Source organism: Pseudophryne corroboree, chromosome 4 (assembly GCF_028390025.1).
Source record: "Pseudophryne corroboree isolate aPseCor3 chromosome 4, aPseCor3.hap2, whole genome shotgun sequence".
NCBI lineage: Eukaryota > Metazoa > Chordata > Amphibia > Anura > Myobatrachidae > Pseudophryne > Pseudophryne corroboree.
This window is the reverse complement of record NC_086447.1, coordinates 8,207,929-8,235,249: the sequence shown is the minus strand read 5'-3', so window position 1 is coordinate 8,235,249 and position 27,321 is coordinate 8,207,929. Positions and strand designations below refer to the sequence as shown.

Below are 27,321 nucleotides of genomic sequence, written 5' to 3'. Positions count from 1 at the left end.
TGATGATGGAACTCATTTTATTACATTTACATTGGACATCACTCACAATACAATGAGCCGTTACTGTGACTCAATCTACATTTATCATCCATAATCTGTGCCCGGTGCCCCCAATCTGCAGGTACAGAGCGTCCGGGACCGCAGGGTCATGTGACATCAGGGACCCCATATATTAACCAACGCCCAAACTCCTGCATAAAAAAGAAAAACAGAGATAATGTGACGGATCTGCTCCGCGGCTCATTCTATTCCTCTCACATCATCATATTCCACAAGGTGAACAAATCATTATAGAATGTGATACAGTAATTATTACAGTGATAATAAATAGGACAAGTAATTCTCTTCTTTATACTATGATTATAAGCGATCACTCGGAGATATTATTGTTTAAATACATTAACCCTGTATTGACAACGGCATCCTATTTCTTCATGAGCTTGTGACACCTCTACAGCATCAGCCGTCCCATCCTGTCCTGCTACACCTGTTACATACATCCTGCTACACCTGTTACATACATCCTGCTACACCTGTTACATACATCCTGCTACACCTGTTACATACATCCTGCTACACCTGTTACTGTACATACATCCTGCTACACCTGTTACATACATCCTGATACACCTGTTACTGTACATACATCCTGATACACCTGTTACATACATCCTGATACACCTGTTACTGTACATACATCCTGATACACCTGTTACATACATCCTGATACACCTGTTACTGTACATACATCTTGATACACCTGTTACATACATCCTGATACACCTGTTACATACATCCTGATACACCTGTTACATACATCCTGATACATTCTGTTACATACATCCTGCTACACCTGTTACATACATACTGATACACCTGTTACATACACCCTGATACAACTGTTACATACATCCTGACACACCTGTTACTTACATACATCCTGACACACCTGTTGCATACATCCTGATACACCTGTTGCATACATCCTGCTACACCTGTTACATACATCCTGATTCACCTGTTACATACATCCTGATACACCTTTTACATACACCCTGATACAACTGTTACATACATCCTGCTACACCTGTTACATACATCCTGCTACACCTGTTACATACATCCTGATACACGATACATACATCCTGCTACACCTGTTACATACATCCTGCTACACCTGTTACATACATCCTGCTACACCTGTTACATACACCCTGCTACACCTGTTACATACATCCTGATACATGTCTGCTGCCCCCTGATGGATTATACATGTACTGCACCCAGTACAGAGCTTTTGTATAAAGGGGTCATTCTGACCCGATCGCACGTTGCAGTTTATCGCAGCGGTCAGATCTGGTCAGAACTGTACATGTGTCGGCACATGCCAGACGGCCAAAGGCCATCGGGTCACTACGATCGCCTCTGCCTGATTGACAGGCAGAGGTGGTCGCTGGGTGGATGCTCGAAGCGGCGGCGTTTGGCTGCCTTTTCGTGGGTGCGGTCCGGCCAATGCAGACGTGGCCAGAATGAACGAGGGGTGGGCCGTAGTGGCTGCATGAAGTCACACGCAGCCGCTGTGGGCAGGGGAGCAATGAGACGCTTCCGGTCAGCACGCTAAAGCTGCGCTGGCCGGGAGCTACTTTTGCAGTGCAAAGGCATCGCTGATGTGTGATGCCTTTGCACTTCTGCAGGGATGGGGTGGGGGTGGCACTGACATGCGGGGCGAGATAGCTGTGAGGGCCGCAGCGGCTGCGTGTGATGTCATGCAGCCCCCGCAGCCCGCCCCCTTCCCCCAATGGTCCTGGCACGCCTGCGTTGCCTGAACCGTGCCCCCTAAATGGCGGCCTAATGCCGCCAGCCTGCCCCCTCCCGCCCAGCGACCACCTCCACCTGGAAATTAGCACTGCGGCGCCACCGCATGCGCAGTTCAGACCCGATCGCTTGCTGTGCGAAAACCCACAGCAGCGATTGGGTGTGAATGAGGCCCCTTTTCCTCTGATGGGCAAAACCATGTGCAGTGCAGGTGGGGCAGATATAACATGTGCAGTGAAGGTAGGGTAGATATTAGAGATGTGCACTTGAAATTTTTCGGGTTTTGGGTTCGGTTCCGCGGCCGTGTTTTGGGTTCGACCGCGTTTTGGCAAAACCTCACCGAATTTTTTTTGTCGGATTCGGGTGTGTTTTGGATTCGGGTGTTTTTTTTCAAAAAACCCTAAAAACATCTTAAATCATAGAATTTGGGGGTCATTTTGATCCCAAAGTATTATTAACCTCAAAAACCATAATTTCCACTAATTTTCAGTCTATTCTGAACACCTCACAATATTATTTTTAGTCCTAAAATTTGCACCGAGGTCGCTGGATGACTAAGCTAAGCGACCCAAGTGGCCGACACAAACACCTGGCCCATCTAGGAGTGGCACTGCAGTGTCACGCAGGATGGCCCTTCCAAAAAACACTCCCCAAACAGCACATGACGCAAAGAAAAAAAGAGGCGCAATGAGGTAGCTGTGTGAGTAAGCTAAGCGACCCTAGTGGCCGACACAAACACCTGGCCCATCTAGGAGTGGCACTGCAGTGTCACGCAGGATGGCCCTTCAAAAAAACACTCCCCAAACAGCACATGACGCAAAGAAAAATTAAAGAAAAAAGAGGTGCAAGATGGAATTGTCCTTGTGCCCTCCCACCCACCCTTATGTTGTATAAACAGGACATGCACACTTTAACCAACCCATCATTTCAGTGACAGGGTCTGCCACACGACTGTGACTGAAATGACGGGTTGGTTTGGACCCCCACCAAAAAAGAAGCAATTAATCTCTCCTTGCACAAACTGGCTCTACAGAGGCAAGATGTCCACCTCATCATCATCCTCCGATATATCACCGTGTACATCCCCCTCCTCACAGATTATCAATTCGTCCCCACTGGAATCCACCATCTCAGCTCCCTGTGTACTTTGTGGAGGCAATTGCTGCTGGTCTATGTCTCCACGGAGGAATTGATTATAATTCATTTTAATGAACATCATCTTCTCCACATTTTCTGGAAGTAACCTCGTACGCCGATTGCTGACAAGGTGAGCGGCGGCACTAAACACTCTTTCGGAGTACACACTTGTGGGAGGGCAACTTAGGTAGAATAAAGCCAGTTTGTGCAAGGGCCTCCAAATTGCCTCTTTCCTGCCAGTATAAGTACGGACTGTCTGACGTGCCTACTTGGATGCGGTCACTCATATAATTCTCCACCATTCTTTCAATGGGGAGAGAATCATATGCAGTGCCAGTAGACGACATATCCGTAATCGTTGTCAGGTCCTTCAGTCCGGATCAGATGTCAGCATCAGCAGTCGCTCCAGACTGCCCTGCATCACCGCCAGCGGGTCGGCTCGGAATTCTGAGCCTTTTCCTCGCACCCCCAGTTGCGGGAGAATGTGAAGGAGGAGATGTTGACAGGTCGCGTTCCGCTTGACTTGACAATTTTCTCACCAGCAGGTCTTTCAACCCCAGCAGACTTGTGTCTGCCGGAAAGAGAGAGCCAAGGTAGGTTTTAAATCTAGGATCGAGCACGGTGGCCAAAATGTAGTGCTCTGATTTCAACAGATTGACCACCCGTGAATCCTTGTTAAGCGAATTAAGGGCTCCATCCACAAGTCCCACATGCCTAGCAGAATCGCTCTGTGTTAGCTCCTCCTTCAATGTCTCCAGCTTCTTCTGCAAAAGCCTGATGAGGGGAATGACCTGACTCAGGCTGGCAGTGTCTGAACTGACTTCACGTGTGGCAAGTTCAAAGGGCAGCAGAACCTTGCACAACGTTGAAATCATTCTCCACTGCGCTTGAGACAGGTGCATTCCACCTCCTATATCGTGCTCAATTGTATAGGCTTGAATGGCCTTTTGCTGCTCCTCCAACCTCTGAAGCATATAGAGGGTTGAATTCCACCAAGTTACCACTTCTTGCTTCAGATGATGGCAGGGCAGGTTCAGGCGTTTTTGGTGGTGCTCCAGTCTTCTGTACGTGGTGCCTGTACGCCGAAAGTGTCCCGCAATTCTACTGGCCACCGACAGCATCTCTTGCACGCCCCTCTCGTTTTTTAAATAATTCTGCACCACCAAATTCAAGGTATGTGCAAAACATGGGGCGTGCTGGAATTTGCCCATATTTAATGCACACACAATATTGCTGGCGTTGTCCGATGCCACAAATCCACAGGAGAGTCCAATTGGGGTAAGCCATTCCGCGATGATCTTCCTCAGTTGCCGTAAGAGGTTTTCAGCTGTGTGCGTATTCTGGAAACCGGTGATACAAAGCGTAGCCTGCCTAGGAAAGAGTTGGCGTTTGCGAGATGCTGCTACTGGTGCCGCCGCTGCTGTTCTTGCGGCGGGAGTCCATACATCTACCCAGTGGGCTGTCACAGTCATATAGTCCTGACCCTGCCCTGCTCCACTTGTCCACATGTCCGTGGTTAAGTGGACATTGGGTACAGCTGCATTTTTTAGGACACTGGTGACTCTTTTTCTGAGGTCTGTGTACATTTTCGGTATCGCCTGCCTAGAGAAATGGAACCTAGATGGTATTTGGTACCGGGGACACAGTACCTCCAACAAGTCTCTAGTTGCCTCTGCAGTAATGATGGATACCGGAACCACGTTTCGCACCACCCAGGATGCCAAGGCCTCAGTAATCCGCTTTGCAGCAGGATGACTGCTGTGATATTTCATCTTCCTCGCAAAGGACTGTTGGACAGTCAATTGCTTGGTGGAAGTAGTAAAAGTGGTCTTACGACTTCCCCTCTGGGATGACCATCGACTCCCAGCAGCAACAACAGCAGCGCCAGCAGCAGTAGGCGTTACACGCAAGGATGCATCGGAGGAATCCCAGGCAGGAGAGGACTCGTCAGAATTGCCAGTGACATGGCCTGCAGGACTATTGGCATTCCTGGGGAAGGAGGAAATTGACACTGAGGGAGTTGGTGGGGTGGTTTGCGTGAGCTTGGTTACAAGAGGAAGGGATTTACTGGTCAGTGGACTGCTTCCGCTGTCGCCCAAAGTTTTTGAACTTGTCACTGACTTATGATGAATGCGCTGCAGGTGACGTATAAGGGAGGATGTTCCGAGGTGGTTAACGTCCTTACCCCTACTTATTACAGCTTGACAAAGGCAACACACGGCTTGACAAATGTTGTCCGCATTTCTGTTGAAATACTTCCACACCGAAGAGCTGATTTTTTTTGTATTTTCACCAGGCATGTCAATGGACCTATTCCTCCCAAGGACAAAAGGTGTCTCCCCGGGTGCCTGACTTAAACAAACCACCTCACCATCAGAATCCTCCTGGTCAATTTCCTCCCCAGCGCCAGCAACACCCATATCCTCCTCATCCTGGTGTACTTCAACACTGACATCTTCAATCTGACTATCAGGAACTGGACTGCGGGTGCTCCTTCCAGCACTTGCAGGGGGCGTGCAAATGGTGGAAGGCGCATGCTCTTCACGTCCAGTGTTGGGAAGGTCAGGCATCGCAACCGACACAATTGGACTCTCCTTGTGGATTTGTGATTTCGAAGAACGCACAGTTCTTTGCTGTGCTTTTGCCAGCTTGAGTCTTTTCTTTTTTCTAGCGAGAGGCTGAGTGCTTCCATCCTCATGTGAAGCTGAACCACTAGCCATGAACATAGGCCAGGCCCTCAGCCGTTCCTTGCCACTCCGTGTGGTAAATGGCATATTGGCAAGTTTACGCTTCTCCGACGACAATTTTATTTTAGATTTTTGAGTCCTTTTTTACTGATATTTGGTGTTTTGGATTTTACATGCTCTGTACTATGACATTGGGCATCGGCCTTGGCAGACGACGTTGCTGGCATTTCATCGTCTCGGCCATGACTAGTGGCAGCAGCTTCAGCACGAGGTGGAAGTCGATCTTGATCTTTCCCTATTTTTGGAACCTCAACATTTTTGTTCTCCATATTTTAATAGGCACAACTAAAAGGCACCTCAGGTAAACAATGGAGATGGATGGAAACTAGTATACTTATGGATGACGAGCGACTGCCGACACAGAGGTAGCTACAGCCGTGGACTACCGTACTGCATCTGCTGCTAATATAGACTGGATGATAATGAGATAAAAATAATATATATATATATATATATATATATATATATATATATATATATATATATATCACACTAGTACTGCAGCCGGACAGGTATATATATATTATGTAATGACGGACCTGCTGGACACTGTCTGTCAGCACTGCAGACTCCTAAAGTAAGCTACTAGTATCAAGAAGATAGAAAAAAAAACCACGGGTAGGTGGTATACAATTATGGATGGACCAGCGACTGCCGACACAGAGGTAGCTACAGCCGTGGACTACCGTACTGTGTCTGCTGCTAATATAGACTGGATGATAATGAGATAAAATTAAAATATATATATATAATATCACTAGTACTGCAGCCGGACAGGTATATATTTATTATGTAATGACGGACCTGCTGGACACTGTCTGCAGAATGCGTTTATAAAAACACCACACAACGAGTGTTTAACTTTTTCAGGCAGACAATCACAATATACTGGTGGTCAGCAGACAATCACAATATACTGGTGGTCAGTGGTCACTGGTCAGTCACACTGGCAGTGGCACTCTGGCAGCAAAAGTGTGCACTGTACTTAAAATATGTACTCCTGCTATAACTGCTCCCCAGTCTCCCCCACAATTACTGTGTGAGCAGTGAGCACTCAGCACAGTCAGATATACAGTATTACATATGATGATGCAGCACACTGAGGCTGAGCACAGATATGGTATGTGACTGTGTCACACTGTGTATCGTTTTTTTTCAGGCAGAGAACGGATTAATTAAACTGGTGGTCACTGGTCACACTATCAGCAAGTAGTAGTACTCCTATATGCTCCCCAAAATTAGTAAATCAAGTGTCTCTAACTCTCTACTCTCTACTCTAGTCTAAACGGAGAGGACGCCAGCCACGTCCTCTCCCTATCAATCTCAATGCACGTGTGAAAATGGCGGAGACGCGCGGCTCCTTATATAGAATCCGAGCCTCGCGAGAATCCGACAGCGGGATGATGACGTTCGGGCGCGCTCGGGTTAGCCGAGCAAGGTGGGAAGATTCGAACCTGCCTCGGACCCGTGTAAAAAGGCTGAAGTTCGGGGGAGTTCGGTTTCCGAGAAACCGAACCCGCTCATCACTAGTAGATATAACATGTGCAGTGCAGGTGGGGCAGATATAACATGTGCAGTGCAGGTGGGGCAGATATAACATGTGCAGTGCAGGTGGGGCAGATATAACATGTGCAGTGCAGGTGGGGCAGATATAACATGGCAGTGCAGGTGGGGCAGATATAACATGGCAGTGCAGGTGGGGCAGATATAACATGTGCAGTGCAGGTGGGGCAGATATAACATGTGCAGTGCAGGTGGGGCAGATGTAACAGGTGCAGTGCAGGTGGGGCAGATGTAACAGGTGCAGTGCAGGTGGGGCAGATGTAACAGGTGCATAGGGAGTTAGATTTGGGTGGGTTATATTGTTTCAGTGCAGGGTAAATACTGGCTGCTTTATTTTTACACTGCAATTTAGTGTGTGACTCCAAATCCAGACCTCCATGGGTTAATAAATGTGGTTTCCATTGATAATTTTTGTGTGATTTTGTTGTCAGCACATTCAACTATGTAAAGAACAAAGTATTTAATAAGAATATTTAATTCATTCAGATCTAGGACGTGTTATTTTAGTGTTCCCTTTATTTTTTTGAGCAGTGTATAATACAGGTTTATATCTTACTGAGGTGTTCAGCATTTATTGTGGAAAACGCATGGACTCATTATTGTGATACAGGTGCGGGATGGTTACAGCGGACGCCAAGGTCATATGACAGATGCTAGACAATGGTAGAGTAGAGGGTCAGGAGTACCAGGGCTGGGAGGCCGAGCAGTGGTCTAGTTTACTTCTTGGATAAATGGAGAAGAAACATTGGTATAAGGTCATTGATGACATGCTGTAATGTGCATTGTGTGTGTGTTATTATTGTGTCATTATCAGTGATCCCCCGCTCATCCTCCTGTCTATCTGTGTGTTACCCAGATGCTGCGCTCCACTTACACACAGGCTCCATGCTGTAATGTGTATCGTGTGTGTGTTATTATTATGTGGCATTATCATTGATCCCCCGCTCATCCTCCTGTCTATCTGTGTGTGACCCGGACGCTGCGCTCCACTTACACACAGGCTCCATGCTGTAATGTGCATCATGTGTGTATTATTATTATGTAGCATTATCAGTGATTCCCCCGCTCATCCTCCTGTCTATCTGTGTGTTACCCGGACGCTGCGCTCCACTTACACACAGGCTCCATGCTATAATGTGCATCATGTGTGTGTTATTATTATGTGTCATTATCAGTGATTCCCCCTCTCATCCCCCTGTCTATCTGTGTGTTACCCGGACGCTGCGCTCCACTTACACACAGGCTCCATGCTGTAATGTGCATCATGTGTGTGTTATTATTATGTGTCATTATCAGTGATTCCCCCGCTCATCCTCCTGTCTATCTGTGTTTTACCCAGATGCTGCGCTCCACTTACACACAGGCTCCATGCTGTAATGTGCATCGTGTGTGTGTTATTATTATGTGTTATTATCAGTGATTCCTCCGCTCATCCTCCTGTCTATCTGTGTGTGACCCGGATACTGCGCTCCACTTACACACAGGCTCCATGCTGTAATGTGCATCGTGTGTGTGTTATTATTATGTGTTATTATCAGTGATTCCTCCGCTCATCCTCCTGTCTATCTGTGTGTTACCTGGATGCTGTGCTCCACTTACACATAGGCTCCATGCTGTATTGTGCATCGTGTGTGTGTTATTATTATGTGTCATTATCAGTGATTCCCCCGCTCATCCTCCTGTCTATCTGTGTGTTACCCGGACGCTGCGCTCCACTTACACACAGGCTCCATGCTGTAATGTGCATCATGTGTGTGTTATTATTATGTGTCATTATCAGTGATTCCTCCGCTCATCCTCCTGTCTATCTGTGTGTGACCCGGATACTGCGCTCCACTTACCCAAAGGAATAAAGCATCGTTTTGTACAGAGACCGTCACAGCACTTCTTGTTGCCATCACATTTCCAGTCATTTTCACACTCCGGCATAGTGTTATTTCCACAAGACACTGGAAGATCCTTTGACAGGACAATACACTTCCCTGGCTTATCACCTGGATAGAGGAAAGGAGAGAAGCCTCATTACCTGGTAACCCATAGTAGTTGCACTGGAAACTCTGTTACTGCGTGATCAGATGCGCTGTCGTGACAATGGACCTAATTCCAAGTTGATCACAGCAGGCTCTTTGTTAGCAGTTGGACAAAACCATGTGCACTGCAGGGGAGGGGCAGATGTAACATGTGCAGAGATAGTTAGATTTGGGTGGGGTGTGTTCAATCTGCAATCTAATTTGCAGCCAGTATTTACCCTGCACAGAAACAAAGTAACCCACCCAAATTTAACTCTCTCTGCACATGTTATATCTGCCCCTCCCCTGCAGTGCACATAGTTTTGCACAATTGCTAACAAAATTCCTGCTGCGATCAACTTGGAATTACCCCCACTGTCGGCAGCTATGATCAACATTGTTAAAATGTTGACAGGCAGCATGTCAGCATACCATCACACTTTTCTATGAAGTGAATCAGACTCGGAAAGTGGGTGTGCCCTCGGCTGGGAGGGGCATGGCCTCGCCAAATGGACCCATTTTCCAGCCTTTTGGGGGTGTGCCCTGTGCTAGTCGAGCTGCTTCGGAGCCCCCTGCTCGCCTCCCCGCTCTGTTTAGAAGCCATGGTCATTTGCACGCCATCTATTTAGTTATCACTTGCTGAGCAGAGCAGCGGTGATAAGAGGCTCCCCATCCCCCCCCCCCCCCCCCCCCCGGAGGACACTGCGAACCACAGGTGGGACAGCAGGACAGTGTCCGCATAGGGGACTGTCTCCCTGGAATCGGGACAGTTGGGAGGTATGTGTCAGCATTTTACAGTAAAAGGGGCAGTGTGTGAGGTGCTGGGTACAGGGGGCAGTGTGTGAGGTGCTGGGTACAGGGAGCAGTGTGTGAGGTGTTGGGTACAGGGGGCAGTGTGTGAGTTGCTGGGTACAGGGGGCAGTGTGTGAGGTGCTGGGTACAGGGGGCAGTGTGTGAGTTGCTGGGTACAGGGGGCAGTGTGTGAGGTGCTGGGTACAGGGGGCAGTGTGTGAGGTGCTGGGTACAGGGGCAGTGTGTGAGGTGATGGGTACAGGGGCAGTGTGTGAGGTGCTGGGTACAGGGGGCAGGGTGTGAGGTGTTGGGTACAGGGGGCAGGGTGTGAGGTGCTGGGTACAGGAGGCAGTGTGTGAGGTGCTGGGTACAGAGGGCAGTGTGTGAGGTGCTGGGTACCGGGAGCAGTGTGTGAGGTGTTGGGTACAGGAGGCAGTGTGTGAGATGCTGGGTACAGGGAGCAGTGTGTGAGGTGCTGTGTACAGGGAGCAGTGTGTGAGTTGCTGGGTACAGGGGGCAGTGTGTGAGGTGCTGGGTACAGGGGGCAGTGTGTGAGGTGTTGGGTACAGGAGGCAGTGTGTGAGATGCTGGGTACAGAGGGCAGTGTGTGAGGTGCTGGGTACCGGGAGCAGTGTGTGAGGTGTTGGGTACAGGAGGCAGTGTGTGAGATGCTGGGTACAGGGAGCAGTGTGTGAGGTGCTGTGTACAGGGGGCAGTGTGTGAGGTGCTGGGTACAGGGGGCAGTGTGTGAGGTGTTGGGTACAGGAGGCAGTGTGTGAGATGCTGGGTACAGGGGGCAGTGTGTGAGATGCTGGGTACAGGGAGCAGTGTGTGAGGTGCTGGGTACAGGGGGCAGTGTGTGAGGTGCTGGGTACAGGGGGCAGTGTGTGAGGTGCTGGGTACAGGGGGCAGTGTGTGAGTTGCTGGGTACAGGGGGCAGTGTGTGAGGTGCTGGGTACAGGGGGCAGTGTGTGAGTTGCTGGGTACAGGGGGCAGTGTGTGAGGTGCTGGGTACAGGGGGCAGTGTGTGAGGTGCTGGATACAGGGGGCAGTGTGTGAGGTGCTGGGTACAGGGGGCAGTGTGTGAGGTGCTGGGTACAGGGGGCAGTGTGTGAGGTGCTGGGTACAGGGAGCAGTGTGTGAGGTGTTGGGTACAGGGGGCAGTGTGTGAGTTGCTGGGTACAGGGGGCAGTGTGTGAGGTGCTGGGTACAGGGGGCAGTGTGTGAGGTGCTGGGTACAGGCGGCAGTGTGTGAGATGCTGGGTACAGGGGGCAGGGTGTGAGGTGCTGGGTACAGGGGCAGTGTGTGAGGTGCTGGGTACAGGGGGCAGTGTGTGAGGTGCTGGGTACAGGGGGCAGTGTGTGAGGTGCTGGGTACAGGGGGCAGTGTGTGTGAGGTGCTGGGTACAGGGGGCAGTGTGTGAGGTGCTGGGTACAGGGGGCAGTGTGTGAGGTGCTGGGTACAGGGGCAGTGTGTGAGGTGCTGGGTACAGGGGGCAGTGTGTGTGAGGTGCTGGGTACAGGGGGCAGTGTGTGAGGTGCTGGGTACAGGAGGCAGTGTGTGAGGTGCTGGGTACAGGGGGCAGTGTGTGAGGTGCTGGGTACAGGAGGCAGTGTGTGTGAGGTGCTGGGTACAGGAGGCAGTGTGTGAGGTGCTGGGTACAGGGGGCAGTGTGTGAGGTGCTGGGTACAGGGGGCAGTGTGTGAGGTGCTGGGTACAGGAGGCAGTGTATGAGCTGCTGGGTACAGGGGGCAGTGTGTGAGGTGCTGGGTACAGGAGGCAGTGTGTGAGGTGCTGGGTACAGGGGGCAGTGTGTGTGAGGTGCTGGGTACAGGGGGCAGTGTGTGAGGTGCTGGGTACAGGGGCAGTGTGTGAGGTGCTGGGTACAGGGGGCAGTGTGTGTGAGGTGCTGGGTACAGGGGGCAGTGTGTGAGGTGCTGGGTACAGGGGGCAGTGTGTGAGGTGCTGGGTACAGGAGGCAGTGTGTGAGGTGCTGGGTACAGGGGCAGTGTGTGAGGTGCTGGGTACAGGGGGCAGTGTGTGTGAGGTGCTGGGTACAGGGGGCAGTGTGTGAGGTGCTGGGTACAGGAGGCAGTGTGTGAGGTGCTGGGTACAGGGGGCAGTGTGTGAGGTGCTGGGTACAGGAGGCAGTGTGTGTGAGGTGCTGGGTACAGGAGGCAGTGTGTGAGGTGCTGGGTACAGGGGGCAGTGTGTGAGGTGCTGGGTACAGGGGGCAGTGTGTGAGGTGCTGGGTACAGGAGGCAGTGTATGAGCTGCTGGGTACAGGGGGCAGTGTGTGAGGTGCTGGGTACAGGGGGCAGCGTGTGAGGTGCTGGGTACAGGGGGCAGTGTGTGAGGTGCTGGGTACAGGGGGCAGTGTGTGAGGTGCTGGGTACAGGGGGCAGTGTGTGAGGTGCTGTGTACAGGTAGCAGTGTGTGAGGTGTTGGGTACAGGAGGCAGTGTGTGAGGTGTTGGGTACAGGGGGCAGTGTGTGAGGTGCTGGGTACAGGGGCAGTGTGTGAGGTGCTGGGTACAGGGGGCAGCGTGTGAGGTGTTGGGTACAGGGGGCAGTGTGTGAGGTGCCGGGTACAGGGGGCAGTGTGTGAGTTGCTGGGTACAGGGGGCAGTGTGTGAGGTGCTGTGTACAGGGAGCAGTGTGTGAGGTGTTGGGTACAGGGGGCAGTGTGTGAGGTGTTGGGTACAGGGGGCAGTGTGTGAGGTGCTGGGTACAGGGACAGTGTGTGAGGTGCTGGGTACAGAGGGCAGTGTGTGAGGTGCTGGGTACAGGGGGCAGTGTGTGAGGTGCTGGGTACAGGGGGCAGTGTGTGAGGTGCTGGGTATAGGGGGCAGTGTGTGTGGTGCTGGGTACAGGGGGCAGTGTGTGAGGTGCTGGGTACAGGGGGCAGTGTGTGAGGTGCTGGGTACAGGTGCAGTGTGTGAGGTGCTGGGTACAGGGAGCAGTGTGTGAGGTGCTGGGTACAGGGGGCAGTGTGTGAGGTGCTGGGTACAGGGGGCAGTGTGTGAGGTGCTGGGTACAGGGGGCAGTGTGTGAGGTGCTGGGTATAGGGGGCAGTGTGTGAGGTGATGGGTATTATTATTATTACATTTTATTTATAGGGCGCCACAAGTGTTTCGCAGCGCCGTACAAAGGACAGTACAGGGAGACAAAACTTAGCATAACAGTAAATAAATAACAAAAATGGAGTGCATGTAACAAAGAGCACCACAATTCTCAAAACATAATACAGCTTAGATGTATGTAGCGAAGGAGTAATCATTGTACTACTTGGGGCTGGCGGCCATAGATAGAGATAAGCCTTTACCAGCAGGAGAGAAAGCAGGTAAAGATGGTCGCTGAGTGAAATGTGTCAAGAAGAGGGTTTAGACAAGAGGAAAGAGGGCCCTGCTCTGAAGAGCTAACAATCTAGTGGGGAGGGGCAACAGACAGATGACATGAGGTGCAAGCAGGTAGAAGCCTGATGGTGGTATGCGAGCAAAGCAGAGATGTCCAAGGCATGGGGCAGGGGGATGGAGGAGCAGCCTAAGGACTAGGTTATGCATTGGAGGGGTACGCTTTGATGAATAGGTGGGTTTTCAATGCCCGTTTGAAGCTTTGCAAGGTCGGGCAGAGTCTAATGGAGTGGGGGAGCGCATTCCACTGAAGGGGTGCAGCACGGGCAAAATCCTGAACTCGTGCATGGGAAGCAGTGACCAAGGCAGAGGAGAGGCGACGGTCATCAGCCGACCGTAGTGGGCGGGAGGGAGTATGAAGGGAGAGGAGGTTGGAGATGTAGGGAGCAGTGGAATTAGAGATGGCCTTGTATGTGAGGGTGAGGAGTTTGAAGAGGATTCTGTAGGGGAATGGGAGCCAGTGTAGATTTTGTTGAAGGGGAGTGGCAGAAGTGGAGCGGCGGGAGAGGAAGATGAGCCTAGCTGCAGAGTTGAGGACAGATTGGAGGGGAGCGATGTGGGAGCAAGTGAGGCCAGTGAGGAGCACATTGCAGTAGTCAAGTCGTGAGATGACCAGTGAGTGGATGATAAGTTTAGTTGCATTCTGGGAGAGAAATGGCCTGATGCGAGCAATGTTGCGTAGCTGGAACCGACAAGATTGCGCCAGAGCTTGGATGTAGGGTGCAAAGGAGAGGGAGGAGTCAAGAGTGACGCCCAGGCAGCGGAGTTGGGGAACGGGGGAGATGATAGTGTTGTCAACAGTGATAGAGATGTTTGTAGGGGGTGTTGCTCTGGCTGGGGGAAAGATAATAAGTTCAGTTTTATCCATGTTGAGCTTCAGAGAGCGCTCAGACATCCAGGAGGAGATGGCAGAGAGGCAGCTGGAGACCTGAGAGAGGACAGAGGGGGACAGATCAGGAGAGGAGAGGTAGAGTTGTGTGTCATCAGCATAGAGGTGGTATTGAAGGCCAAAGGAGTTAATGAGCGCACCCAGGGAAGAGGTGTAGAGGGAGAACAGAAGGGGGCCTAGGACAGAACCCTGAGGGACACCAACAGGAAGGATGGAAGGGTGTGAGGTGGTTCCGGAGGCAGACACAGAGAAGGAGCGGTTAGTGAGGTATGAGGTAAACCAGTCAAGGACGGTGCTAGAGAGGCCAACATTTTGGAGTGTGCGGAGGAGGAGAGGGTGATCCACGGTGTCAAAGGCAGCAGAGAGGTCCAGAAGGATGAGCAAAGAGAAGTGGCCCTTGGATTTGGCCGAAAGCAGGTCACTGGTGACTTTCACCAGGGCAGTCTCGGTGGAGTGGAGTGGGCGAAAGCCAGATTGTAGTGGATCAAGGATGGAGTGGTCAGAGAGGTAGCTTGTGAGACGGCTGTAGACCAGTCGTTCAAGTAGTTTGGAGGCGAAAGGGAGAAGAGAGATGGGGCGGTAGCTAGTGAGTGATGAAGGGTCGAGGTTGGCTTTTTTGAGAATAGGGGACACCAGAGCATGTTTGAATGGTGAGGGAAAGATGCCAGTAGAGAGCGATAGGTTAAAGAGGTGAGCAAGGTGGGAGCATGCAGAGGGGGGGAGAGAGCGGAGAAGACGGGAGGGGAGGGGGTCCAAGTGGCAGGTTGTGGGGGGAGAGGATAAGATGAGGGAGTGGACTTCCTTGTCTGAGGTGGGACGGAAGCAGGACAGAGTGGGATAGATGGACGGGAGGGATGGTGGGAGCAGGGGGGCAGCAGAGGGGTGACGGGAGGAGATGTAATTTTGAATATCCTCAATTTTGGAGATGAAGAAGGAGGCAAAGTCAGTGGGAGTGAGGGAGGAGGGGAGGGGAGGAGGAGGGGGCGAAGGAGAGTGTTGAAAGTTTCAAAGAGTCGGCGTGGACTGGAGGACTGAGAAGAGATGAGTGTTTGGAAAAAGGATTGCTTGGCGAGAGAAAGAGCAGAGCTATAGGAAGAGAGGATAAACTTGAAATGGAGAAAGTCCGCCAGAGAGTGGGATCTCCTCCAGGAGCATTCTGCAGACCGTGAACATTTTTGTAGGAATCGTGTGAGTTTGGTGTGCCAGGGTTGGGGTTTGGAGCGGCGGAGGGGGACAGATGAGAGGGGGGCCACAGAGTCAAGAGCAGCAGTAAGGGAAGAGTTATAGAAGGAGGCTGCCTGGTTCGGACAAGTCATAGTGGAAAGAGGAGAGAGGGAGGTCTCGAGGGAGGACATGATAGCGGGGTTTAGGGACCCGAGATTACGTCTGGTGATGGTGGGTCTGGGTGTGGGTGTAAAGTAAGCATAGAACTTGCAGTCATGAGATGAGAGTCATGTAGGAGTGAGATAAAGTACCTATCACAATTCATAAAGTAAGCATAGAACTTGCAGTCATGAGATGAGAGTCATGTAGGAGTGAGATAAAGTACCTATCACAATTCATAAAGTAAGCATAGAACTTGCAGTCATGAGATGAGAGTCATGTAGGAGTGAGATAAAGTACCTATCACAATTCATAAAGTAAGCATAGAACTTGCAGTCATGAGATGAGAGTCATGTTGGAGTGAGATAAAGTACCTATCACAATTCATAAAGTAAGCATAGAACTTGCAGTCATGAGATGAGAGTCATGTAGGAGTGAGATAAAGTACCTATCACAATTCATAAAGTAAGCATAGAACTTGCAGTCATGAGATGAGAGTCATGTAGGAGTGAGATAAAGTACCTATCACAATTCATAAAGTAAGCATAGAACTTGCAGTCATGAGATGAGAGTCATGTAGGAGTGAGATAAAGTACCTATCACAATTCATAAAGTAAGCATAGAACTTGCAGTCATGAGATGAGAGTCATGTAGGAGTGAGATAAAGTACCTATCACAATTCATAAAGTAAGCATAGAACTTGCAGTCATGAGATGAGAGTCATGTAGGAGTGAGATAAAGTACCTATCACAATTCATAAAGTAAGCATAGAACTTGCAGTCATGAGATGAGAGTCATGTAGGAGTGAGATAAAGTACCTATCACAATTCATAAAGTAAGCATAGAACTTGCAGTCATGAGATGAGAGTCATGTAGGAGTGAGATAAAGTACCTGAGGAAGACAAGAGAAGATAGGGGGTCACGTCAGCTGAAGCATCTCCGATTATCTCCAAGGTCATATCGCCATACTTAACACTAACATACTTCACAGCTAAGATGCTACACAGCCAGAGGCTTATACAGCCAGTATGTACTGATTAAATAAAGATACAGTCTAGATTGCTAACAGCACCCACCCACCCACTGAGACCCCACCCACAACAAAAGGTCAGCTACAGGTGTGAACAACAATAGAGCAGGACATCCCCCACTAGTACACAGTGAATTCCTACTATAGTAGTGGTTAGGAATAACTATAAACAAAGACACAGGTTACCTATCACAATTCATAAAGTAAGCATAGAACTTGCAGTCATGAGATGAGAGTCATGTAGGAGTGAGATAAAGTACCTATCACAATTCATAAAGTAAGCATAGAACTTGCAGTCATGAGATGAGAGTCATGTAGGAGTGAGATAAAGTACCTATCACAATTCATAAAGTAAGCATAGAACTTGCAGTCATGAGATGAGAGTCATGTAGGAGTGAGATAAAGTACCTATCACAATTCATAAAGTAAGCATAGAACTTGCAGTCATGAGATGAGAGTCATGTAGGAGTGAGATAAAGTACCTATCACAATTCATAAAGTAAGCATAGAACTTGCAGTCATGAGATGAGAGTCATGTAGGAGTGAGATAAAGTACCTATCACAATTCATAAAGTAAGCATAGAACTTGCAGTCATGAGATGAGAGTCATGTTGGAGTGAGATAAAGTACCTATCACAATTCATAAAGTAAGCATAGAACTTGCAGTCATGAGATGAGAGTCATGTAGGAGTGAGATAAAGTACCTATCACAATTCATAAAGTAAGCATAGAACTTGCAGTCATGAGATGAGAGTCATGTTGGAGTGAGATAAAGTACCTATCACAATTCATAAAGTAAGCATAGAACTTGCAGTCATGAGATGAGAGTCATGTAGGAGTGAGATAAAGTACCTATCACAATTCATAAAGTAAGCATAGAACTTGCAGTCATGAGATGAGAGTCATGTAGGAGTGAGATAAAGTACCTATCACAATTCATAAAGTAAGCATAGAACTTGCAGTCATGAGATGAGTCATGTAGGAGTGAGATAAAGTACCTATCACAATTCATAAAGTAAGCATAGAACTTGCAGTCATGAGATGAGAGTCATGTAGGAGTGAGATAAAGTACCTATCACAATTCATAAAGTAAGCATAGAACTTGCAGTCATGAGATGAGAGTCATGTAGGAGTGAGATAAAGTACCTATCACAATTCATAAAGTAAGCATAGAACTTGCAGTCATGAGATGAGAGTCATGTAGGAGTGAGATAAAGTACCTATCACAATTCATAAAGTAAGCATAGAACTTGCAGTCATGAGATGAGAGTCATGTAGGAGTGAGATAAAGTACCTGAGGAAGACAAGAGAAGATAGGGGGTCACGTCAGCTGAAGCATCTCCGATTATCTCCAAGGTCATATCGCCATACTTAACACTAACATACTTCACAGCTAAGATGCTACACAGCCAGAGGCTTATACAGCCAGTATGTACGGATTAAATAAAGATACAGTCTAGATTGCTAACAGCACCCACCCACCCACTGAGACCCCACCCACAACAAAAGGTAAGCTACAGGTGTGAACAACAATAGAGCAGGACATCCCCCACTAGTACACAGTGAATTCCTACTATAGTAGTGGTTAGGAATAACTATAAACAAAGACACAGGTTACCTATCACAATTCATAAAGTAAGCATAGAACTTGCAGTCATGAGATGAGAGTCATGTAGGAGTGAGATAAAGTACCTATCACAATTCATAAAGTAAGCATAGAACTTGCAGTCATGAGATGAGAGTCATGTAGGAGTGAGATAAAGTACCTATCACAATTCATAAAGTAAGCATAGAACTTGCAGTCATGAGATGAGAGTCATGTTGGAGTGAGATAAAGTACCTATCACAATTCATAAAGTAAGCATAGAACTTGCAGTCATGAGATGAGAGTCATGTAGGAGTGAGATAAAGTACCTATCACAATTCATAAAGTAAGCATAGAACTTGCAGTCATGAGATGAGTCATGTAGGAGTGAGATAAAGTACCTATCACAATTCATAAAGTAAGCATAGAACTTGCAGTCATGAGATGAGAGTCATGTAGGAGTGAGATAAAGTACCTATCACAATTCATAAAGTAAGCATAGAACTTGCAGTCATGAGATGAGAGTCATGTAGGAGTGAGATAAAGTACCTATCACAATTCATAAAGTAAGCATAGAACTTGCAGTCATGAGATGAGAGTCATGTAGGAGTGAGATAAAGTACCTATCACAATTCATAAAGTAAGCATAGAACTTGCAGTCATGAGATGAGAGTCATGTAGGAGTGAGATAAAGTACCTATCACAATTCATAAAGTAAGCATAGAACTTGCAGTCATGAGATGAGAGTCATGTAGGAGTGAGATAAAGTACCTATCACAATTCATAAAGTAAGCATAGAACTTGCAGTCATGAGATGAGAGTCATGTAGGAGTGAGATAAAGTACCTATCACAATTCATAAAGTAAGCATAGAACTTGCAGTCATGAGATGAGAGTCATGTAGGAGTGAGATAAAGTACCTATCACAATTCATAAAGTAAGCATAGAACTTGCAGTCATGAGATGAGAGTCATGTAGGAGTGAGATAAAGTACCTGAGGAAGACAAGAGAAGATAGGGGGTCACGTCAGCTGAAGCATCTCCGATTATCTCCAAGGTCATATAGCCAGTGGCAGTGTGTGAGGTGATGGGTACAGGAGGCAGTGTGTGAGATGCTGGGTACAGGGGCAGTGTGTGAAGTGCTGGGTACAGGGGGCAGTGTGTGAGGTGCTGGGTACAGGGGGCAGTGTGTGAGGTGCTGGGTACAGGAGGCAGTGTGTGAGGTGCTGGGTACAGGGGGCAGTGTGTGTGGTGCTGGGTACAGGGGGCAGTGTGTGAGGTGCTGGGTACAGGGGGCAGTGTGTGAGTAGCTGGGTACAGGGGGCAGTGTGTGAGGTGCTGGGTATAGGAGGCAGTGTATGAGGTGCTGGGTAAAGGGGGCAGTGTGTGAGGTGCTGGGTACAGGAGGCAGTGTATGAGGTGCTGGGTACAGGAGGCAGTGTATGAGGTGCTGGGTAAAGGGGGCAGCGTGTGAGGTGCTGGGTACAGGGGGCAGTGTGTGAGGTGCTGGGTACAGGGGGCAGTGTGTGAGGTGCTAGGTACAGGGGGTAGTGTGTGAGGTGCTGGGTACAGGAGGCAGTGTATGAGGTGCTGGGTACAGGAGGCAGTGTATGAGGTGCTGGGTAAAGGGGGCAGCGTGTGAGGTGCTGGGTACAGGGGGCAGTGTGTGAGGTGCTGGGTACAGGGGGCAGTGTGTGAGGTGCTGGATACAGGGGGCAGTGTGTGAGTAGCTGGGTACAGGGGGCAGTGTGTGAGGTGCTGGGTACAGGGGTCAGTGTGTGAGGTGCTGGGTACAGGGGGCAGTGTGTGAGGTGCTGGGTACAGGAGGCAGTGTGTGAGGTGCTGGGTACAGGGGGCAGTGTGTGAGGTGCTGGGTATAGGGGCAGCGTGTGAGGTGCTGGGTACAGGGGGCAGTGTGTGAGGTGCTGGGTATAGGGGGCAGTGTGTGAGGTGCTGGGTACAGGGGGCAGCGTGTGAGGTGCTGGGTACAGGGGGCAGTGTGTGAGGTGCTGGGTACAGGGGGCAGTGTGTGAGGTGCTGGGTACAGGAGGCAGTGTGTGAGGTGCTGGGTACAAGCGGCAGTGTGAGAGGTGCTGGGTACAGGGGTCAGTGTGTGAGGTGCTGGGTACAGGGGGCAGCGTGTGAGGTGCTGGGTACAGGGGGCAGTGTGTGAGGTGCTGGGTACAGGAGGCAGTGTGTGAGGTGCTGGGTACAGGAGGCAGTGTGTGAGGTGCTGGGTACAGGGGGCAGTGTGTGAGGTGCTGGGTACAGGAGGCAGTGTGTGAGGTGCTGGGTACAGGGGGCAGTGTGTGAGGTGCTGGATACAGGGGGCAGTGTGTGAGTAGCTGGGTACAGGGGGCAGTGTGTGAGGTGCTGGGTACAGGGGTCAGTGTGTGAGGTGCTGGGTACAGGGGGCAGTGTGTGAGGTGCTGGGTACAGGGGCAGTGTGTGTGGTGCTGGGTACAGGGGCAGTGTGTGAGGTGCTGGGTACAGGGGGCAGTGTGTGAGGTGCTGGGTACAGGGGGCAGTGTGTGAGGTGCTGGGTACAGGGGCAGTGTGTGAGGTGCTGGGTACAGGAGGCAGTGTGTGAGGTGCTGGGTACAGGGGGCAGTGTGTGAGGTGCTGGGTACAGGCGGCAGTGTGTGAGGTGCTGGGTACAGGGGCAGTGTGTGAGGTGCTGGGTACAGGGGGCAGTGTGTGAGGTGCTGGGTACAGGGGGCAGTGTGTGTGGTGCTGGGTACAGGAGGCAGTGTGTGAGGTGCTGGGTACAGGGGGCAGTGCGTGAGGTGCTGGGTACAGGGGGCAGTGTGTGAGGTGCTGGGTACAGGCGGCAGTGTGTGAGGTGCTGGGTACAGGGGCAGTGTGTGAGGTGCTGGGTACAGGGGGCAGTGTGTGTGAGGTACTGGATACGGAAGGCAGTGTGTGAGGTGCTGGGTACAGGAGGCAGTGTGTGAGGTGCTGGGTACAGGGGGCAGCCTGTGAGTTGCTGGGTACAGGGGCAGTGTGTGAGGTGCTGGGTACAGGGGGCAGTGTGTGTGGTGCTGGGTACAGGGGCAGTGTGTGAGGTGCTGGGTACAGGGGGCAGTGTGTGAGGTGCTGGGTACAGGAGGCAGTGTGTGAGGTGCTGGGTACAGGGGCAGTGTGTGAGGTGCTGGGTACAGGAGGCAGTGTGTGAGGTGCTGGGTACAGGGGCAGTGTGTGAGGTGCTGGGTACAGGGGGCAGTGTGTGAGGTGCTGGGTACAGGGGCAGCGTGTGAGGTGTCCAGGGGGCAGTGTGTGTGGTGCTGGGTACAGGGGGCAGTGTGTGAGGTGCTGGGTACAGGGGGCAGTGTGTGAGGTGCTGGGTACAGGGGGCAGTGTGTGAGGTGCTGGGTACAGGGGGCAGTGTGTGAGGTGCTGGGTACAGGGGGCAGTGTGTGTGGTGCTGGGTACAGGGGCAGTGTGTGAGGTGCTGGGTACAGGGTGCAGTGTGTGAGGTGCTGGGTACAGGGGGCAGTGTGTGAGGTGCTGGGTACAGGGGGCAGTGTGTGTGGTGCTGGGTACAGGGGCAGTGTGTGAGGTGCTGGGTACAGGGGGCAGCGTGTGAGGTGCTGGGTACAGGGGGCAGTGTGTGAGGTGCTGGGTACAGGGGGTAGTGTGTGAGGTGCTGGGTACAGGGGCAGTGTGTGAGGTGCTGGGTACAGGGGGCAGTGTGTGAGATGCTTGGAACAGGGGGCAGTGTATGAGGTGCTGGGTACAGGGAGCAGTGTGTGAGGTGCTGGGTACAGGGGGCAGTGTGTGAGGTGCTGGGTACAGGAGGCAGTGTGTGAGGTGCTGGGTACAGGCGGCAGTGTGTGAGGTGCTGGGTACAGGGGCAGTGTGTGTGGTGCTGGGTACAGGGGGCAGTGTGTGAGGTGCTGGGTACAGGAGGCAGTGTGTGAGGTGCTGGGTACAGGGGGCAGTGTGTGAGGTGCTGGGTACAGGGGGCAGTGTGTGAGGTGCTGGGTACAGGCGGCAGTGTGTGAGGTGCTGGGTACAGGGGCAGTGTGTGAGGTGCTGGGTACAATGTCAGTGTGTGAGGTGCTGGGTACAGGGGGCAGTGTGTGAGGTGCTGGGTACAGGGGGCAGCGTGTGAGGTGCTGGGTACAGGGGGCAGTGTGTGAGGTGCTTGGTACAGAGGGCAGTGTGTGAGGTGCTGGGTACAGGGGTAGTGTGTGAGGTGCTGGGTACAGGAGGCAGTGTGTGAGGTGCTAGGTACAGGGGGCAGTGTGTGAGGTGCTGGGTACAGGGGACAATGTGTGAGGTGCTGGGTACAGGGGGCAGTGTGTGAGATGCTGGGTACAGGGGGCAGTGTGTGAGATGCTGGGAACAGGGGGCAGTGTGTGAGGTGCTGGGTACAGGGAGCAGTGTGTGAGGTGCTGGGTACAGGGGGCAGTGTGTGAGGTGCTGGGTACAGGAGGCAGTGTGTGAGGTGCTGGGTACAGGGGTAGTGTGTGAGGTGCTGGGTACAGGGGGCAGTGTGTAAAGTGCTGGGTACAGGGGGCAGTGTGTGAGGTGCTGGGTACAGGGGGCAGTGTGTGAGGTGCTGGGTACAGGGGCAGTGTGTGAGGTGCTGGGTACAGGGGCAGTGTGTGAGGTGATGGGTACAGGGGGCAGTGTGTGAGGTGCTGGGTACAGGGGGCAGTGTGTGAAGTGCTGGGTACAGGGGGCAGTGTGTGAGGTGCTGGGTACAGGGGCAGTGTGTGAGGTGCTGGGTACAGGGGCAGTGTGTGAGGTGATGGGTACAGGGGGCAGTGTGTGAAGTGCTGGGTACAGGGGGCAGTGTGTGAGGTGCTGGGTACAGGGGGCAGTGTGTGAGGTGCTGGGTACAGGGGGCAGTGTGTGAGGTGCTGGGTACAGGGGGCAGTGTGTGTAAGGTGCTGGGTACAGGGGGCAGTGTGTGAGGTGCTGGGTACAGGGGGCAGTGTGTGAGGTGCTGGGTACAGGGAGCAGTGTGTGAGGTGCTGGGTACAGGGGGCAGTGTGTGAGGTGCTGGGTACAGGAGGCAGTGTGTGTGAGGTGCTGGGTACAGGGGCAGTGTGTGAGGTGCTTGGTACAGGGGCAGTGTGTGAGGTGTTGGGTTCAGGGGGCAGTGTATGAGGTGCTGGGTACAGGGGGCAGTGTGTGAGGTGCTGGGTACAGGGGGCAGTGTGTGAGGTGCTGGGTACAGGGGGCAGTGTGTGAGGTGCTGGGTACAGGAGGCAGTGTGTAAAGTGCTGGGTACAGGGGCAGTGTGTGAGGTGCTGGGTACAGGGGCAGTGTGTGAGGTGCTGGGTACAGGGGCAGTGTGTGAGGTGCTGGGTACAGGGGTCAGTGTGTGAGGTGCTGGGTACAGGGAGCAGTGTGTGAGGTGCTGGGTACAGGGGGCAGTGTGTGAGGTGCTGGGTACAGGAGGCAGTGTGTGAGGTGCTGGGTACAGGGGGCAGTGTGTGAGGTGCTGGGTACAGGGGGCAGTGTGTGAGGTGCTGGGTACAGGGGGCAGTGTGTAAAGTGCTGGGTACAGGGGTAGTGTGTGAGGTGCTGGGTACAGGGGTCAGTGTGTGAGGTGCTGGGTACAGGGAGCAGTGTGTGAGGTGCTGGGTACAGGGGGCAGTGTGTGAGGTGCTGGGTACAGGGGGCAGTGTGTGAGGTGCTGGGTACAGGAGGCAGTGTGTGAGGTGCTGGGTACAGGGGGCAGTGTGTGAGGTGCTGGGTACAGGGGGCAGTGTGTGAGGTGCTGGGTACAGGGAGCAGTGTGTGAGGTGCTGGGTACAGGGGGCAGTGTTTGAGGTGCTAGGTACAGGGGGCAGTGTGTGAGGTGCTGGGTACAGGAGGCAGTGTGTGAGGTGCTGGGTACAGGGGGCAGTGTGTGAGGTGCTGGGTACAGGGGGCAGTGTGTGAGGTGCTGGGTACAGGGGGCAGTGTGTGAGGTGCTGGGTACAGGGGCAGTGTGTGAGGTGCTAGGTACAGGGGGCAGTGTGTGAGGTGCTGGGTACAGGAGGCAGTGTGTGAGATGCTGGGTACAGGGGCAGTGTGTGAGGTGCTGGGTACAGGGGGCAGTGTGTGAGATGCTGGGAACAGGGGGCAGTGAGCGTTGGGCTGGGTCAGTACCTGGAGAGGAGACTCCCTGGGAATACCCAGTGCTGTAGGGGAGGAACTATTCCCCTTCTTCTGAAGGGTGGACACCAACAGCAGTATCACCACTATTTGCCTTTTTTTCTTCTTTATATTTTTTTCTTCAACACATTTTCCCCAGCGTCAGGATATTGAGATAAACATTTCTAACATGTGCCATATGGTTTAAACGGGTGATCAGTAAAGTGTTTAGCATTGACCTATTTTAAGTGGTCTTCTAGACACAATACTGACCTTCCTCCTTTCTTTCAGGTCCCATTAATACAGAAATTTCTGTACTGGTCAGGAGAAACGGGTGCCAGACTAATAAGTGATATTTCTGATATTTTTCTCTCTTGTGATTAACAGACCAGAACATTCTTTATTATTTTACATACTCTTTTGTGTTTCTTCTCACACTTCTTAGGATCGGAGACGGATATCTGTTTTTAATTGGTAATAATAAAATTAATAAATGTTTTATTGTATTTTCATCTCCTAAATTGAAGAATTTTTCTTTCTTTCATAAGAGTGCGCCCACACAAGAGCATTTCTCTTTCTCCCCTTGTCAGTACTCGTACTTTCTAGCTCTGGGCGCACCACCAACAGGGACTACAATTGAAAGGTTTTTTCCCTTCCAACAATGTAATTGTCCAACTTTGGTTTTCTATTATCTGTTACAATTTATCACACACCAGTGCCCAGTCGCCCTCTCTTTCTGATGTAGAGTTTGTGACAGGAACATTCGGGATGACACACCTAGAAATACCTATAGTATATAGCGTTGTCTTGCCCTGGTAAAGCACACATATAGACAGAGCCAGCCTTAAGCATAGGCAAACTAGGCAAATGCATAGGGCATTTGGTATGCTTAGGGGCACCAGCAGGTTCTGCTGATTAAAATGATATGCGGCATGCCTATATTCTGTGTGTGACTGCGGCTGTATCTGCATACGAAATGCTACGTTTCAGTGTATTCCTGGAAATCACTGTAATGTAGCATTTCATATACAGATACAGCCACAGTCGCACACAGAATATAGGCATGCCGCATATCATTTTAATCAGCAGAAGCTGCTTGTGCGTCCTAGCCACATAGTAATGCAGATAATAAGATGCATTTTCATAAACAAAAGGCGCCGACGTTAGCAGAGCTGCCAGCTGACTTATGCCAGGCATTTCCTGCAGAACTAGCGTTGGTGCTAGGGGGCACCAGCCAAAATCTTGTCTAGGGCATCATATGGGTTAGGGGCTGCTCTGCATATAGATACATTATACAGAATATTATACCTGCAGGTGTCAGTTACCTATTGTTGTGTCAGTCACAGTGTATAGATGTCATGTCGCTATTGTGTAACTCAGGCAGTTGTGTCACTTACCTAGAGGCGCTGGTTCTGCTGCTGGGACGGAGCCCAAATAGCAGAGGAGGAGCAGCAGGAAGGAGCCGGTTACTGCAGACATGTCTGAGTGCTGGAGGTGTATGACACCCAGGAGACATCCCAGGTGCTTTATAGGAGCCACACAAGGAAGGAGGAACAGAGAGCAGGACACACACTAATTATATTAATTCACAATCGTGTCTTCTCACACTGCACAACAGGGAATCCTGCCAGCGGAAGGCGTTGTGTAACTCTCAGCACCATTCTCACAGCAGGCTTACTGAGTAGGTAAGAAAGGGTTAATTTAAAAAAAGGGGGTTATGTCCCCCCTCCTAAAAAATATAACCAGCCCTAGACCTTTACTACAGAAACATTGGGGGGAAATCCATTACAAGGTGCCCCTGTTTATCCAGTAACCAGAAGGAGGCTAAAACATCCGGAGGTAATGCCATAGCAGCATAGGGCAAGTGTGTATCTAGGGGCAACATAAAGTACTCGCACCACCCATATTCTCCACTACCCACGTATATCCCCACCACACATATTCTCCACTACCCACGTATATCCCCACCACACATATTTTCCACTACCCACGTATATCCCCACCACACATATTCTCCACTACCCACGTATATCACCACCACACATATTCTCCACTACCCACGTATATCCCCAACACACATATTCTCCACTACCCACGTATATCCCCACCACACATATTCTCCACTACCCACGTATATCCCCAACACACATATTCTCCACTACCCACGTATATCCCCACCACACATATTTTCCACTACCCACGTATATCCCCACCACACATATTCTCCACTACCCACGTATATCACCACCACACATATTCTCCACTACCCACGTATATCCCCAACACACATATTCTCCACTACCCACGTATATCCCCACCACACATATTCTCCACTACTCACGTATATCCCCACCACACATATTCTCCACTACCCACGTATATCCCCACCACACATATTCTCCACTACCCACGTATATCCCCACCACACATATTCTCCACTACCCACGTATATCCCCACCACACATATTCTCCACTACCCACGTATATCCCCACCACACATATTCTCCACTACCCACGTCTATATCCCCATCACCCATATTCTCCACTACCCACGTATATCCCCACCACACATATTCTCCACTACCCACGTATATCCCCACCACACATATTCTCCACTACCCACGTATATCCCCACCACACATATTCTCCACTACCCACGTACATCCCCACCACACATATTCTCCACTACCCACGTATATCCCCACCACACATATTCTCCACTACCCACGTATATCCCCACCACACATATTCTCCACTACCCACGCATATACCCACCACACATATTCTCCACTACCCACGTATATCCCCACCACACATATTCTCCACTACCCACGTATATCCCCACCACACATATTCTCCACTACCCACGTATATCCCCACCACACATATTCTCCACTACCCACGCATATACCCACCACACATATTCT

General features: G+C 50.9%; 1 protein-coding gene across 2 annotated transcripts; it reads right to left on the bottom strand.

Annotated features, from left to right (window-relative positions):
* LOC134911051 (antileukoproteinase-like) lies at positions 1-25,905 on the bottom strand. 2 transcript variants are annotated; one of them, XR_010176292.1, is made up of 3 exons: positions 25,792-25,905; positions 9,104-9,256; positions 1-191 (listed from the first exon to the last, which is right to left on the bottom strand). XR_010176292.1 is itself a non-coding variant. In XM_063919445.1 (3 exons), the coding sequence occupies exons 1-3, from the start codon at positions 16,645-16,647 to the stop codon at positions 157-159; spliced, it is 255 nt and encodes an 84-aa protein (XP_063775515.1). In that variant the 5' UTR covers positions 16,648-16,717; the 3' UTR covers positions 1-156. The 2 variants fall into 2 exon arrangements, 1 of the variants encoding a protein (XP_063775515.1); XM_063919445.1 differs by lacking the exon at positions 25,792-25,905 and adding an exon at positions 16,581-16,717.
* Positions 25,906-27,321: the final 1,416 nt, after the last annotated feature.

Coding starts and splice junctions, on each gene's coding strand:
- LOC134911051 (XM_063919445.1), bottom strand. CDS start 16,647: ATGACCTTGGAGATAATCGGAGATGCTTCAGCTGACGTGACCCCCTAT. Junction 9,257..16,580: donor TCTTCTCTTGTCTTCCTCAG/GTACTTTATCTC, acceptor TCCTCTATCCAG/GTGATAAGCCAGGGAAGTGT. Junction 192..9,103: donor ACGATGCTTTATTCCTTTGG/GTAAGTGGAGCG, acceptor TTTTTTATGCAG/GAGTTTGGGCGTTGGTTAAT.